Here is a 15,881-nt window from a genome sequence, read left to right as displayed (position 1 = left end):
ACACCTTGGGGGGAGTAGACAAAATTGGGATGGGTGAAATGGTATAAGGTCTGCTTGAGCAGGGGATTGGACTAGAAGGCCTCCAAGGCCCCTTCCAGCTCTATTCTGATTGGTTGATTGATTTGAGTCTCTCTGGTACTCCTGGGAGGGTAAGAATATCCCGTCCCCCAAGGATGGATCACCCAATCTACATTAGTCAACAGCATTGAGTGTGAAAGGGCCTCTCCTCTTTCTACCCCAGAGTGAACTGTGACACAGTAGGGACTAAAGTTGACATAAACTGTATTTAATTTGATTCCATGCCCACTTTTCTTACAACCTTCTATTAATTTTCTTGGCTGCCACTCTTTTTCTGCATTCGGCATGAAAGTGAGGACCACAGAAAGGAATAATGAGGCTTTTCATCTGCAGGACTTTCCTTTCAATTTGAACATTTCCCAATGCTTTCTTCGAGCTCTTTGGATGAAATTCTTCTGCCTGTAATTGAGGTGCTACAATCAAGGAACTTGTTCTACTGCCCTCTCTTCCCCTCTCTTTCCTGGATAGCTCCGGATTATGGAAATGGGTTCAGGGTGTGAGACTGACAGGCAGGGCTGCATGTGATGAAAAATGAGAGGAACATTTGTTGCAAGAAGTGCCCACTTCAAAGATTGTGTGTAGATGGGATCCAGTCCTCTGTGAGAAGTCTGGCGATTTGGGGCTAAGATCAACTACAGCTTGCCTTGATCCCTCTGAGAACGACTCCTGATAGAAAAACAAGCATTTATCTTCACCAAACCATCTGGCTGGGGAATTCTACGACATCCACCCACTTGAAAAGTTGCCAATTTTGAAAAAAACAACAACACTTCTTTGTTTTACAGCGTCTGCCAAATTTTTGCAAAGAAGGAAACTGAGGGCCATCCAAAAGTAGTTTCTTTTTCTTGGAAATCAGCTGCTTTTAATGCTGGGCCTGTAGAGGGCTCGGATTTTGATAGGCTGGAATTCACTCATGAAAAAGGAGGGGAACATTTTTATTATTTGACAAAACAACGCACAAGGAAATGAAGGGTATGTAAGAGAGATGCCGTCCTTCTTACCCGAGGACTCTGGCTATTTTTGAAAAGGGATCCACAGCAACCTGCGTAGAGACCTTTGAGAATTACTCGTTTGATAAAAGTAAGTAAGCATTGGGGTATATACTCTTCCCCTCTGTAGGCTTAGCTATGGTGGATTTTGTACTCGTTGCTTTTAAATTCTATTCCCTCTTTAGTTTTTGCTGATCTTCCCATAAAGGAGCCTTCAATGTAATTTCTTTTCTACTGTGGAATGTGTACACTGTTTCTATGAATCATCTAATTGCAGAATAATCTCTAGGGTTAAGGAAATCCATGCAGCCTTCAACCCTCATTTCTGGACCCGAAGTTTTTTGACCCAAAGTTTTTTGTGGTTCTGGGGAATCAGTCGGAGAAGCAGCAGCCTTTTCTCCCCCACATTTGATGGTATCTTCTTTGGGTTTACCCTGGATTTTGGGTTGGAGTTGAGTGCAGGTAATAAATAGATTGGGTTATGTTTTTATCAGGCAGATATTTTATCGATAAGAAAGGAAAGCAATGGAATATATATAAAGAAGAAGAAGGAGAAGAGGAAGAAGAGGAGCAGCAGCAGCTCAGGGGTTTTGAGTGGTGTCAGGGGGGTGGGTGTTGTTTTTTTCTGCCTAGGAAGGAGAAGCTTGTGGAAGGCTTCCCCCTCTATTGACTGACTTTTCATACCCTCCCCTCCTGATTTGGACATTCATCCAGGTAAATTGGCGTTGCAGTTATGAAAGGCACCAGTTGTCATAGTATACGATTACAACTTGATCTTATCACACAATAGAAAGAACAGACGGATGAAAGGCAATGTAACCAGCATTAGGAATGTAAACAGAGCAAGAGGCACAAGAGGGACCCTCTCTAGTTCTTTGACAAAAAGGGGAACGAGAAGTGAAGTACTTCCAGATTTGCAAGACTGATTTCAGCTTCAGCGATAGCAAGAGCATTTAGGCTTATTTATCACCCCATGGAGCTTTATAGCAGTTTAGATCTCTTGGCGGTTTACAAGCTGGAAGCATTATTTGCAAAGTGCCCCCAATAATGTTTGTCTGTCAACCCTGAAGCTGGCCTGACTGAGGCCATTTTGGGACTTCAGTCCTGACACACTGCAGAAGAGGCAGAGGAAGGGGACAGTAGAGATAGTTGGGGTGTTTTAGTCAAAGCAAAACACTTTCTCTTGAAAACCAAGGATATTCCTGCAGATGCTCAAAAGGAAGGGACTGAAGTCACCTAGCAACCTGACAGTAATCTGATTGGACCATGTGGCTGGTTGTTTTGAGAAAGGGGCATACTTTTAATTAGGTGAAAAACGTGGGAATGTTCAGAGTGCCAATATGGCATATCCAACAAACCTATTCTTTGAGGAATTTACCTCCCTTGGAGGTTTGTTTGCTATGGGTATATTACTTGGAACCCTGACAGGGTCCTCATTTTACTGATCTTGGAAGGATGGAAGGATGACTCAACCTTGAATGCAGTCAGAATTCAACTTTAGACTGTGGGCAGAATTTGCCTGCAATACTGCACTTTAACCACTGTGACACCAGTGCACAGTGGTTAAATTTAGGACCTTTAGGATTTAGACCAGCTAGGAAACATGATCAAATGGCTTATGCTATTTTACGGTAAGGTTACATTAACATATAGTAAACTTGCAAGTCTGAAAGTACTCAAGAGTACTTCAGAAAGGAAGAGAACATTAGAAAGAAACTTGAACTGATTCTTCCTTAACTGCCTAGGGTGAAAGAGGGAGGGAGGGATTGAAATCCCTAAGAGCCAAGGTGGCGCAGTGGTTAAAAAGCAGCACTGCAGGCTACTGCTAGATCAGCAGGTCAGCGGTTCAAATCTCACCGGCTCAGGGTTGACTCAGCCTTCCATCCTTCCGAGGTGGGTAAAATGAGGACCCAGATTGTTGGGGGCAATATGCTGACTCTCTGTAAACCGCTTAGAGAGGCCTGAAAGGCCTATGAAGCGGTATATAAGTCTACTGCTATTGCTATTACTGCTATTGAAATCACCACCAGGCTGCCAAGATTTGGTAACTAAAGGTGCGTAGACATGAAAGACAAGCAGAGAATTTCAATTTCCTTTCCTTTCCAAAGTCACCCTCCCTCTCCAGTAAACTGATGTTATGCCATCAAATAATTTTCATACTGTAGTACTGTGATGGCGAACATCTGGCACGCATGCCAGAGGTTGCACACAGAGCCCTCTCTCTGGGCATGTGCACCATCGCAGAGCTGCTCTCGGCAGGCACTGGAGCACTGGAAAATGGCCCCACAAATCACCAAAACCCAGGCTGTTTTGGGGCCATTTTCCGGATTTTTTGGGAGGGGTTTCTAGGCCGTTTTCTGGGCTGTTTTCAGGTTGTTTTCCAGGCCAAAAACAGCCTGAATACGGCCCAGAAAATTGCCAAAAACATCATGCACGTGTTGGCCAGCTGATCTTCGGCATGTGACTGCTGGAAACCCAAAGATCAGTTCGCTGGTGTGTGAACGCACACTGATGAGCTGGTCTTCGGGTTTCTGGCACACGCACATGTGTATGCATGCATGTGCATTCTGGTTTGAGCACTTGGTGCCGAAAAGGTTTGCTAACACTGCCGTGGTACATATATTTTCTTCAAGACTTTCTATCCCTAATCAGTTATTTCATGAGTCCTAATGTTGCACTTGGTTCCACCCCAATTTGATTAACTTTTTGGCTGCTGGCTGTCCTCTTCTCCTCTTCCCTTCCATTTTTCCCAGCATCAGAGCCATCAGCAGAGAGCTGGTCTCTGCATCATGTTTCCAAAGTAGGATAATGGAACCTGGACCTTTCCGCCTCATTTGAGAATTATTGGGTGATTCTTTTTACGATCCATTGGTTTGTTTTCATGGTATTCTCAGAGGTATTCTCCAACCAAAAATTCAAAGTGCCTGAAGTAGCTGAGAAACATCCCATTCTCTCTTTTCCTTTCCAGATAATCTGCACCAAACAAAGAGTAGCTATGGGCAATCTAGTTCTAAAGGATGCTGTAAGGAGAGAATTCGAAGATTTAAAGAGCGATTTGAATCAAGGCAATATCCCCAAAGTAGCAGCAGAATACCAAAAACAGTTAAATGAAATGATGAGTCTGCCCCTTAATATCGCAGTTACTGGAGATGCCGGTGTTGGGAAATCCTCTTTTGTCAATGCCTTCCGAGGTGTAAGTGATGATGATAATGAAGCAGCCGAGGTTGGGCCAGGGAAAGAAACCATGGAGCGAAAGGCCTATCCTCACCCTTCATTCCCTAATATAAAAATATGGGACCTCCCAGGGATCGGAACCTATAAGGTTAAGGCAGCGAAATATCTGAAGAACGTCCAATTTGAAACATATGATGTCTTTATTATGGTTACTTCTGATCGTTTTACTGAAAACAATGCTATGCTGGCAAAGGAAATCCAAAGAATGAAGAAGAAGTTTTACTATGTGTGTAGCAGAATTGATGTCACTATCAACAATGAAAAGGGGAAAAGGAATTTCAATTTGCAAGACACCTTGGCTGCTATGAAGAAATATTGTGAAGATAGTTTGGAAAAGGCAATTGGGGTTTCCTCAAGTGTGTTTCTGGTATCCAACCGGGAGGTACACATGTATGATTTCCCTCTCCTGCACGAGAGAATAGTCGCTGAACTGCCTGACCACAAGAAAGATATTTTAACACTGGCTGTGCATATTTTCTCAGAAAACGAATTGATGAGGAAAAAAGAGCTAATGAAATCTTATATAAAGAAGGTAGCCTTGATATCTTGTGCTTGTGGAGCGGTGCCTGTTCCGGGTCTCTCTATGGCTTGTGATGTCGGAATTTTGATAGATGTTCTGAGACGTTTCTGCAGGGTGTTTGGCTTAGATGACCAGTCCCTCCGATTTCTGGCACTTCAGACGGGAAAAGAATTTCAAGAGCTGAGGTCGGCTATCAAGAAAACCCCCTTAGCCAACGCAATCAATGCAGATTTGGTTTTTTCTCTCTTGATGAAGTCATCTCTCTGGGTCGCCGTATCGATGGTGGAAATGGTTCTTGATGTTATACCTCTTATCGGGTCTGTGTTTGGTGGTGCGAGTTCATACGTAGTCACATGTTATTTTCTGAACAGCTTTCTTGATGATGCTGTGGAAGACGCCCGAAATGTTAGAGCAAAACTTCTTCAGCAACCAGAATCCCAGAGAAAGTTTAAAGACACCTCCCAAAACCTCCTCTGAAGGAAACAATCCAGCATTTCATCCAAACGAAACTGGTGGGAGAAAATAATAATGTTTCAATCCCCTTTTAGGAAAGCTTGTTTTCTTGTGTTTAAGAATTCCTTGATTGGAATGTGTGCTTGATCCTCCAGGGGGCAAAGGAGTATCCCTGTCTGCGGGTATCTCCCTGGGAACTCAGAAATTAAACATTGATCTGTATTGCTTGAGGGTGGCTGCTTTTTCTCCGTCTCTTTCTTTTCTGTTCTATTTGTAACAATTCTAAATACCAAAACAATAAGAGATTTTGATGAGAATTTGAAGCTGCCTATTTCACAGCGGTTTTTGAAAAATATCATGGAAAGAAACAATATGCTCTGCTTGATATGTCTCATTAATGTTATAACCATTAATTCCATAACTTCAGTTATTATCTGTCTATGCACAAATTGTTTTTGCATCTCTTCTTTAAATAAAAAAGAATTTTAAATAAAGCTTTGAATGCAGGTTTTGGTTAATGAAATTGACGGGGGAACGCTGGAGAAGCTGCTAAAAGCCACTGGACTAAATTGCAATTTATCCACTGTAACATATGTCAAGTCATTTACAAACTGAAGAACAAATACTTTGTGGAAGTGAGACAAAAGTGTTTGAATGTCCCTTGGCTGAGAACAGCAAGAGCTCGCTTCAAGCAGGGAGGAAATAAGCTTGAATCCCAAAGGTTCTTGTGAATGGGATTACATTTCTCAGGGATGCTTTAATGGGAATCACAGGTTGGATAGGAAGCAGGGGAGGGATTATTGAAGCAGCAGAGAAATTAATCTCACTTCCACTGTCCTAGGTGCAAGAGGGAGGGAGGGAGGGAAGCTTCCAACAGGCTTCCAAAATTCAGTAGCTAAACCAAGCAGAGTTTCCAGCAGTCTTGTCAAACCTGTTTCCTGACACGACCAACTGAACATTCCCAGCCCAAAATTGGCCATGTACAATGAGGGGTGGGGCACACAGATGGGTGAAAGTCCAGCTTGCCCCCCTCCCCATGTTTTATTTCTCAGCTGAGTTATTTTTTGACAAATTAAGCCCAAAACAACCCCCCAATGAAGCAAGAGGTGGATTTGCATGCATCTGGGAATTCAGATGCACGCAAAAGTGAGGTGGCTACAGGTTGGGCTACCAGGATTCTATCTGTGATAGGATACCTCTTCTAAGAGGTATCCATCCCTAAGCTGACTCCTGGGTGTGAGAAGATTCTGCTGTTGGGGGGCTTCAGCCAGGTCTGTAAGAATCCTTCCAGCTGACCTGGAAAGTGGTTGATCAAAGGACTCATGTTATGAGCAAGGGGTTTGCCAGAATAGCAGCAGCAACTTACAATGGGAAGGTTTCCACTGCCACTGCAGGAGGAAAACTCATCATTCGTGTCCCATGCTGGGTCGTGTGATTGACCTCCTTCTCAGGTTGCCACTTTCACAGCTCATGTGGAACGGTTGACGTTGCAGGTGCCACTGGGGTGGATGGGAGGGTTTGTGGGTTGGAAACATGGTCCTCCCTCTTGAGTTGCCAATGTTCCTATTCAAATCAAGCAGGGAAAGGTGGCCAGGTACATCAACCCAATTACAGCCTGGCTGATATGTTTCTGCTCCAGACACGCTAGCCAGGCCTTTGGAAACTCATGGTTGATGGAGGTTGGGTGTTTGTTCCCTAACAGCTCTTGCCAGTAGACCATACGTTGGATACAGAGGAAAGTCGGTCAACAGAGGAGGAAGGATGTGACGTCACCTATCTCCTATCTACAACACAATCCTTTTAGCCGTTCCAAGAAGGTTCCACACCCATTGGCCTGCTTCAGGTGACCCTGAGTGCACAGATAAACCCCCCCTCAAAGAGTCTGAGTTAATGAGAACTTCAGAGTACTAACAACCAGATGATTGCAAAGGATATCAATCCTTCCCTTCCTCACCATTCAGTCAGAACCGAAGAAGCTTTTTGGATGAGAGGTGAACATCTTACAGGAAAACCAAGGAAGCCCAGTTGCCCTTTGAAAAGAACCTTTGGGACATTCTTTAGCTGGCAGGTCTACAACGTGCCTGATTGGGTGGGATGGGTTGATGGGAGAAGATGAAGAGGGTTCTGTAGGTAACTCAGCCCCGTGCCATATAGGGCTTAAGAGGTCATAAGCAACAACACGAATGGCCCTGGGAGCAATTTCACAAGGTTGCTCTTGTGCCCCATCCAGACTGGCAATCCTCAGACAAAACCTGAAGGAGATGACCAGGCTGAGCCTGAGGGAGGGGGCGTGTCACGTGAGTTATCAGTCTCGAGTCCCTTCATGCCCACAATAGACCTAAGTCCAGCCCACCTCGAATTCTGTTGAATCTTTTTTTTATTGAAAGTTTTAAAGAGTTTTACAAATATATACCTTCCCTCTCCCCCAACCCCTCATCCCCTCCCCCCCCACAACCTCCCATAGCAAATACAGGGTATAAACATTTAACAACCATATACTAAAATAAACTAACTAACTTTAGCATCATCCCTCGCTTGCACTTTAACTCCCCTTTTGTAAAGCTAACTTTAGATGAGTTGCAACATTCCTTGTTCAGTCATTCATAAGCTATCTGGAGTTTCTTAATCCCATATTTATTTTGAATGTAATCAATCCATCTTCTCCATTCCAGCTTGTATTTCTCATCTGAGTGGTCCTTAAGATATGCTGATATTTTATCCATCTCTGCTAGGTTTGTTACTTTTAACGTCCATTCTTGAATAGTGGGCAATTCTTCCTTCTTCCAGTATTGCGCCACCAACAGTCTTGCTGCCGTTGTTAAATTCAGAATCAAATTAGGCTCTATAACTGTACAGTCTGTAATTATACCTAACAAGAATAACTGAGGAATAAACTTTATCCTCTTTTTAAGAATATTTTGCATAATCCACCATATTGAATCTTATCTACCAACAACTCGCTTTGACCTGTAGTAATTCAGATCCTTATAGATATATTTATCTATACCGCCTGGACTCCTGATTTCCTGCACTTGCAAAAGCCAATGATATGCAGATGGTGCAGAAATGTACCCCAGGTTTAATTTAATCCCCTATGGACAGAATGAACTCAGAAGATGAGGTGGTCTTATTAGGGACTATAGGGAATGTGCAGGGATGACACAACAGAGGAGAATCACAATCTCTTTCTTCATTTCCAGATAACCTGCGCAGAATAAATGCAACTATGGGCAATATATTTCCAAAAGACGATATAAGGAGAGAATTTGAAGATTTAAAGAGTGATTTAAATCAAGGCAAAATCCCCCAAGCAGCAGCTGAATACCAAGGATATCTAAATGAAATGCAAAACCTGCCACTCAATATTGCAGTTGTTGGAAAAGGAGGTGCTGGTAAATCCTCCTTCATTAATGCCTTCCGGGGCATAAATGATGATGATGCTGAAGCAGCCGAGGTCGGGAGAGTAGAGGAAACCAAAGTGCTAAGGGCATATTCCCACCCCTCTTTTCCCAATATTACGATATGGGAGTTACCAGAGATCAGAGCGCGTAATTCAAAGGCAGCTGAATATTTTGAGAAGGTCCAGTTTGAAAGATATGATGTCTTTATCATGATTGTCACCGACCGCTTTACTGAAAACGATGCTTTCCTGGCAAAGGAAATACAAAGAATGAGAAAGAAGTTTTACTATGTACGTAGCAAAATGGATATCAGTATCGAAAGTGAAAGGAGGAAAAGGAATTTCAACATGGAGAAAACCCTGGAGACCATCAGGAATTATTGTGAAGATAATTTGAAAGAATCATCTGAGCTCCCTGCGAGAGTCTTTCTGGTATCCAACCTGCATGCACACATGCATGAATTCCCTCTCCTGAGAGAGACAATGGCCACCGAACTTCCTGATTACAAGAAACACCTTTTAACCCTGGCTGGGCAGGTTTTCTCAGAAAATAATTTGATGGACAAAAAGATTAAAATGCAACCGTATATAAAGAAGTTTGCGATGGTATCTTGCATTTGTGGAGCAGTTCCTGTTGTGGGTCTCTCTCAAGCTTGTGATCTTGGAATCCTGATGGTTGCACTGAAATGTTTCTGGAAAGTGTTTGGCTTAGACCAGAGCTCCCTCCGTTTCCTGGCACTTCAGACGGGAAAAGGGTTTGAAGAACTGAAATCGGGGATCCAGAAAAGACCATTAGTCAGTACAGTCAATGCACAGCTGGTACTTTCTCTCCTGGTGAAGTCTGGTCTCTGGATAATGCCATCATCTGCCAAATATCTGGGGATGGTGTTTGGTGGAGTGAGTTCATTTGCTTTTACATATTATTTCCTGAACAGATTTCTTGGCAATGCAGTGGAGGATGCCCGAAACGTTCGAGCAAAGCTTCTTAAGTGGTGAAAGTCCCAGTGAAAGATCCAATTAGCCATCCAGCCCCCTTTGAAGAAGAGCATTTCTTCCAAATGAGAACAGGGGGAAGCAAATAATAATATATTTCAATGTCTAGTTAGAGTCCTTTTCTCCAATCACCTATTGTCCTGCTTGTTTTAATTATTCTCCAACTGAAGTGTTTTCTTAATCTTCCTAAGAGCAAATAAGCATCTCTATCAATAGATGTTTTTAAAGGAAGTCGCAAACTAAATGTTTCTCTCTATTATTTCAAGAGATTGTTTCCTTTTGCTGTTTTCTTTTCTTCTTCTTTCTTTCTATTTTAACAATTATAAATAAAATGGTGGTTTTGCTCTTAAGCTCAAAAATTCCCAAATTGTTTTAAAAATATCATTAAAATACTCAATGAATACTGCTTGAGATATTGTATTTGTTATTATTATAATAAAGAACTCCCAGAATTGCTCAGCCAGCAGGCTGGTTGTTGAAGTCCACACAGGCTGATTGGGGAATTCTGGGAGTTGAAGTCTACATCTTCAAGTTTGCCTAGGCTGAAAAACTCTTTCCTGGTCACCCACAACTAGGCAGGGGGTTGGACTAGAAGACCTCCAAGGTCCCTTCCAACTCTGCTATTGTATTGTATTGTATAACTCTGGCTTGATTCAGTTGAAATGAATTGCTCTGAAGAATGGAAGAAGGCACAGCATAAGAAAAGCAGGTTTGGGTTAGAAGTGGGAGAAATGGGACCAGGGGTCAGGAGTGGAAGGGATGTGCAGAAGGATGAACTGCCAGAGGAGAGGAAAAGTGTTGTGTGTCAGGGCAGAGTTTATTTTTCCTAGGTTCCCTGCCGGGTGCACAATTTTGGCGCATAGGCAGAGGAAAATTAACCTTCAAATGGCTTGTAGATAGGCTTGGTAGTCGTAAAATGTAAGGGAAGTCAGAGCAGGGAGACAGAATGTTTGTTTGCTTATTTTTTAAATTCATTTGCTGTCCATCTCATTCCAAAGTGACTCTGAGTGTTCATGATTGACCGACCGAGCTTGCTTCTACTGGTATGTGTTACAGAAATGTTGCTCCTAGCAGGCAAAGACACAAGTCATAACTTTTGCGAAACGTAATTCTGTTGTGGCCTGTTGGGCCGCAGCCTAATCAGAGAAGGGGGAGATGTGGGAGTCAGGGTCAGCATCAGGGCAAGCTGAGAGCTCCGAGGGGGAAGAGGGAGTGCAGCTGTGTGTGTGTGAGAGAGAGAGAGAGAGAGAGAGAGACAGACAGACAGACAGACAGACAGACAGAGAGACAGACAGAGAGACAGACACAGAGAGACAGAGAGACAGAGACAAAGACAGACAGAGAGAGAGAGAGACACACAGAGAGAGACAGACAGACAGACAGACAGACAGACAGACAGACACACACACACACACATAGCCTGGGCCATCTGTCAGCCCACAAATGGGTCTGTGGGTGACTGATGAGGAAGAGGAGGAACAGCTGGGTCCAATGCTTGATGCACAGAAGGCAGAGGAGAGGAGAGCAGTAGAAATCCATGGGCTGATCCTTGGGACGGAAGAGCCACTGCTGCTAGCAAAGCCCCACCCTAGCTCTGGGGATGAAAGGTAGGGAGCAGAGATAAATAGATGTGGCAGACAACTATTCATCTCCCTGCCGGACAGACATGTTAGCCTGCCATGAGAAAAAAAAAAACTTTTTTCAGGACGGCTGGCGCTTCTAAATATAGGAATCATTGCTTCAACTACAGGGGGTTTGCGTATTTGGGGAGCTGGGTCACAACAAATTCTTTCGCTTAAAAAAAGCCTCTGTTTATTTATTCATAAGCCAATTAAAAACTAGGGAAATTTCCCCTCGGCCTGCAGTACGAAGAAGAACTCGGTTTAGCCTTAAACGCAGCTTTCTGGCATGGCTTCTCCTACGAAGTCGGAACAAGGAAGAAGTTTGTCGTCCCTGAAGACACAAGAGAAATGCACAAAGAGGTTCCGGGAAAGGGAATAATAGACTTTGGCAGGGAAATGCCAGGTGCTTCGGGCATTAGCAGACGGGTTTAAAAAGAGGAGAAAAATATTGGCCGTTGTATCGTGGCAGCCTAGTGAATCAGAAAAGAACTGTAAACATTCCTAAGCCGAGCTAAGGTAGCAACTTCTTTGAATGATAAAAAAGAAACAGTGGGGCTTGGAAAGTCTTACTTCTGTTAGTATTTAGCTAGGGTTCTGCTCAGTGGTGGGTTTCAATTATTTTTAGAACTTCTACTGTAGGTGTGGCCTGCTTTGTGGGAGTGGCTTGCCAGCCATGTGACTGGTGGGAGTGGCTTGTCAGCCATGTGACTGGGTGGGCATGGCCAACTTGTAAAATGTGGTGAAACTCACTTAACAACACTCTTGCTTAGCAACCAAAATGTTGGCTCGGAAACTCTGGCATTTGAAGCACACAAGTCTAAAAGCTTTCAAGTTACAAGACCCTTGCACCTTTAACCCTTTAGAAAAAAAAACCCAGGGGTGTTCAAACTTGACAGCTTTAAGACTTGTGGACTTCAACTCCCAGAATTCCTCCTACAGCCATGTTGGCTCAGAAACTCTGGCATTTGAAGCACACAAGTCTTAAAGCTTTCAAGTTACAAGACCCTTGCACCTTTAACCCTTTAGAAAAAAACCCCAGGGGTGTTCAAACTTGACAACTTTAAGATTTGTGGACTTCAACTCCCAGAATTCTTCCTCTCGCTCTTCATCTTGATGATGTGCGGATGGGCGGGGGGATGACGCTGGAACTGGTTCTATAGAAGAGGTTAGAACTGGCAAGAACCCACCCCTGGTTCTGCTACTATACATCGCCACCTCATTGCTTCGTCGCTGTGTATAATAATTAGCCCTTTTGGAGAGCCTTGCAAATAGGCTGGGTCCTAAGTGCTACAATCGGAACCATTCCTGTAATCCAATCGCTCCCTGTGCGGGCATCCTCCCTGGCATGCAGGAAGCAGCGAGCTGCCCACGGTGGCAATTGGCCAAGCAGAAAACAGGCCTTGCCTTAACCACACTCCACCCAGTTCCTTAACGGGTTGGGCCCAGAACGGCTTGGCTGAAGAAAGAAGATGGTTCTCGTTTCTGCTTCTGGCTTCTGGAACCGAAGGAGACGGTTCAGGTAGGAGTCACTTTCGGTCTGGGAAATAGCCCATCTTTCCTTTGGGCAAATCCTGGGCTTACTTCCAAACACAACAAGGCTTCGCCTGGGAGGGACCATGGCTTTTCCTTTCGGCTTTTTATTTTTGGTGAGGCAAGTGGCTCCCAGCTCCATTTGCTACCAAAATTATAAAGCTTCTCTCTCTCTCTCTCCCAGCCAGATGTCTGTCTGTCTCTTTCTGTTTAATCTGTCTCTCCCTCTCTCCTTCCCTTCCTCTAATCTTTCTGTCTAGTCTGTCTCTCTTACTCTCTCATTCCTTCCCTCTCTTGCACCCTCTCCTTCTAACTATCTAATCTTCCTTCCTTCCTTCCTTCCTTCCTTCCTTCCTTCCTTCCTTCCTTCCTTCCTTCCTTCCTTCCTCTCTCTCTCTCTCTCTCTCTCTCTCTCTCTCTCTCTCTCTCTCTCTCTCTCCACTTTCTCTATTTGTCTGTTGGTATTATCAATCAACTATCTATTTTTCTATCATGTCTGTCTGTCTGTCTGTCTGTCTGTCTGTCTGTCTGTCTGTCTATCTATCTATCTATCTATCTATCTATCTATCTATCTAATCTCTCTCTCTCTCTCTCTCTATCTATCTATCTATCTATCTATCTATCTATCTATCTATCTATCTTATCTATCTATCCATCCATCCATCCATCCATCCATCCATCCATCCATCCATCTATCTATCTATCAATCTATCTATCTATCTCCTCTACCTATTATTTATTTATGTTTCTTTCTCAGTCTCTACCTCTATATCTGTTTTTCTGTCTCTCTCTCTCTCTCTCTCCATCCATCCATCCATCCATCCATCCATCCATCCATCCATCCATCCATCATCTATCTCTTATCATCTATCTATATCCTTTACCTATTATTTATCTGTGTCTATGTTTCTATCTCAGTCTCTACCTCTATATCTGTTTTTTGTGTCTGTCTGTCTGTCTGTCTGTCTGTCTGTCTGTCTGTCTGTCTGTCTGTCTGTCTATCTATCTATCTATCTATCTATCTATCTATCTATCTATCTATCTATCATCTATCTATCATCTATCTATCATCTATCTATCTATCTATCTATCTATCTATCTATCTATCTATCTATCTATCTATCTATCTATCTATCTATCATCTCTCTCTTATTATCTATCACCTATCTATATCCTCTACCTATTATTTATCTGTGTCTATGTTTCTATCTCAGTCTCTATATCTGTTTTCTGTTCCTGCCTGCCTACCTGCCTATCCATCCATCCATCCATCCATCCATCCATCCATCCATCCATCCATCCATTCATCCATCCATCCATCCATCCATCCATCCATCCATCCATCCATCCATCCATCCAAAGAATAAATGCCAACGTGTTTCAACCTTGGACACTTAAAGAGATGTGGACTTCAACTCCCAGAATTCCCCAGGCAGCAGCTCATGGGAGAGGGGAGAACTCTGAGCTAACTAAGTGACAGTTAAACTGCAGAGTAGCTGGAGAGAATGGCTTGATTAAGAAAGTGCTAAAGTGAGAATAGTTGCTGGCAAACATTTACGGTAGAGCAAAGTTGCTTCAATCTTTTCGGCGCTGCGGGCTGGCAAGGAGGGGGAGAAGGTAGGGTTTCATGCAAGTGGTGGGCACATGGACATGCGGGTGTGGCTTCCACAGCCCAGTTCTAAACAGCTAACAGCCTGGTAGTGGCCCATGGGCTGGAGATTGGGGGACCCCTGCCCTTCCAATGCTATGGACCCTTGTTTCTGTGGATGCAGCTTTCTTCAACTAGGCAAAGGAAATCCTCAAGCAGCCCAGCACTCAAGGGGTCAAAGATATCCTGTATGTAGAATGTGCTTGAAATGCCTCACTCTCTCTACCACACACATAAGAAAGGGGCAGGGGATTAGACATTTTTGGGCTGCACAAAACGATTTTCACCAAGTGTGGGAGATCCCAGAATTCCAGCTAACTTAACTTCTATGAGATGCAACAACCAAAAGTGCTTTTTCCAAAAGGCCACTGGACTCTCTCGATTTCTTCCTTGGAAAATCTTTAGCTTCCCATCCAAGAAGTATTCCCCCACTCCCAATTCTAACTAACTGGTGGGGAATGGAAGGATTTACAGCCTTTGGAAGTCCTTCAGTTCCCCACCAATTACTTATCATCGAAGAAGCTTCTTGGATGAGAAGCAAAGTGTTTTTGAAAGGAGATAAACCAAGAAAGTCCAGTTGCCTTTTTGGGGAAAAAAAGCACTTTTGGGACAACCTTGACCTGGATGGTTGAGAAACTCCATAGACACTAAGCAAAGTGAAAGCTTTTAATGAGGTCATTTAACCCATCCCAGGGGTTAGCAATCTGCGGCTCTGGAGCCGCATGTGGCTCTTTCATCCCTCTGCTGTGGCTCCCTTGTTGCCAGTTGGCTCCACAATTGATAGGGCTTTCAGTTAGAACAGGTAGAGGAAAAAGACTCTATGGTGGGGGAACTGGACTTCCAGTCGGCTCCAAAATTGAACGGGGAGCTTCCGGTTAGGACCTTTGTGGCTCTTTGAGTGTTTAAGGTTGCCGACCCCTGACCCATCCCTTGGCAAGAAAAGGTCCGATACTTCGTGGCAGGAGTCCTAATTCTTTAAAAAAAAATATTTTCAGGTTCTTCAGGATAGTGAGAGAAAAATATTTGCCCAAGTCACCTGTTTCATCATGCAAATTCTTCTGGGATATTTCCTCTTCTTTGTGCTTTTGAGAACAGGTACGAAGTCAGTTAGTCACACCGTTCTCCATTCCTGATATATTTTTTCAGCTTTCCTTTACTACTTGTAGTTTGTAGTTTATTATGATTTATAGGCCGCCCTTTTCCCTGAGGGGACTCAGGGTGGCTTACAATACATGGGAAGGGGGGTGCAAAACAAAAACACAAGACAGTGCATAAATAAAAATAAAACAATAAAACACAACTTTCATTCAACATTCGGGTAAGGGCAAATTAGAATCTTATCCCCAGGCCTGACGGGATAGCCAGATCCTAAGGGCTGTGCGGAAGGTCTGGATGGTGGTGAGGGTGCGAATCT

The 15,881-nt window shown here is 43.6% G+C and overlaps 3 protein-coding genes across 4 annotated transcripts in view; all 3 read left to right on the top strand.

Annotated features, from left to right (window-relative positions):
• The first annotated feature begins 1,018 nt into the window (after positions 1–1,018).
• Positions 1,019–5,752, top strand: LOC148042968 (interferon-inducible GTPase 5-like). The gene is made up of 2 exons (XM_087728039.1): positions 1,019–1,158; positions 4,036–5,752. Exon 2 carries the CDS (start codon positions 4,063–4,065, stop codon positions 5,296–5,298), a length of 1,236 nt encoding a protein of 411 aa, XP_087584165.1. The 5' UTR covers positions 1,019–1,158; positions 4,036–4,062; the 3' UTR covers positions 5,299–5,752.
• Positions 1,019–10,768, top strand: LOC148042967 (interferon-gamma-inducible GTPase 10-like). Its single transcript, XM_087728042.1, has 2 exons — positions 1,019–1,158; positions 8,475–10,768. Exon 2 carries the CDS (start codon positions 8,501–8,503, stop codon positions 9,668–9,670), a length of 1,170 nt encoding a protein of 389 aa, XP_087584168.1. The 5' UTR covers positions 1,019–1,158; positions 8,475–8,500; the 3' UTR covers positions 9,671–10,768.
• Positions 10,769–12,460: 1,692 nt separating this feature from the next.
• The window catches only part of LOC106556212 (phospholipase A2 inhibitor gamma subunit B), a 13,763-nt gene continuing 10,342 nt past the window's right edge, over positions 12,461–15,881 (top strand). The window contains exons 1-2 of one of the 2 annotated variants that reach the window (XM_087728044.1): positions 14,313–14,436; positions 15,463–15,562. In XM_087728044.1, coding sequence (XP_087584170.1) covers positions 15,514–15,562 — 49 coding nt within the window. In that variant the 5' untranslated portion in view covers positions 14,313–14,436; positions 15,463–15,513. Of the gene's footprint in view, positions 12,809–14,312; positions 14,437–15,462; positions 15,563–15,881 lie in introns of those variants that run through there. The other variant, XM_087728045.1, reaches the window with a different exon arrangement.

The sequence above is a fragment of the Thamnophis sirtalis genome, unplaced genomic scaffold, assembly GCF_051295495.1.
Source record: "Thamnophis sirtalis isolate CommonGarterSnake01/CBP01778 unplaced genomic scaffold, rThaSir2_p1.2 scaffold_13, whole genome shotgun sequence".
NCBI classification, from domain to species: Eukaryota; Metazoa; Chordata; class Lepidosauria; order Squamata; family Natricidae; genus Thamnophis; species Thamnophis sirtalis.
This window is presented reverse-complemented; position numbering and strand designations above follow the sequence as displayed.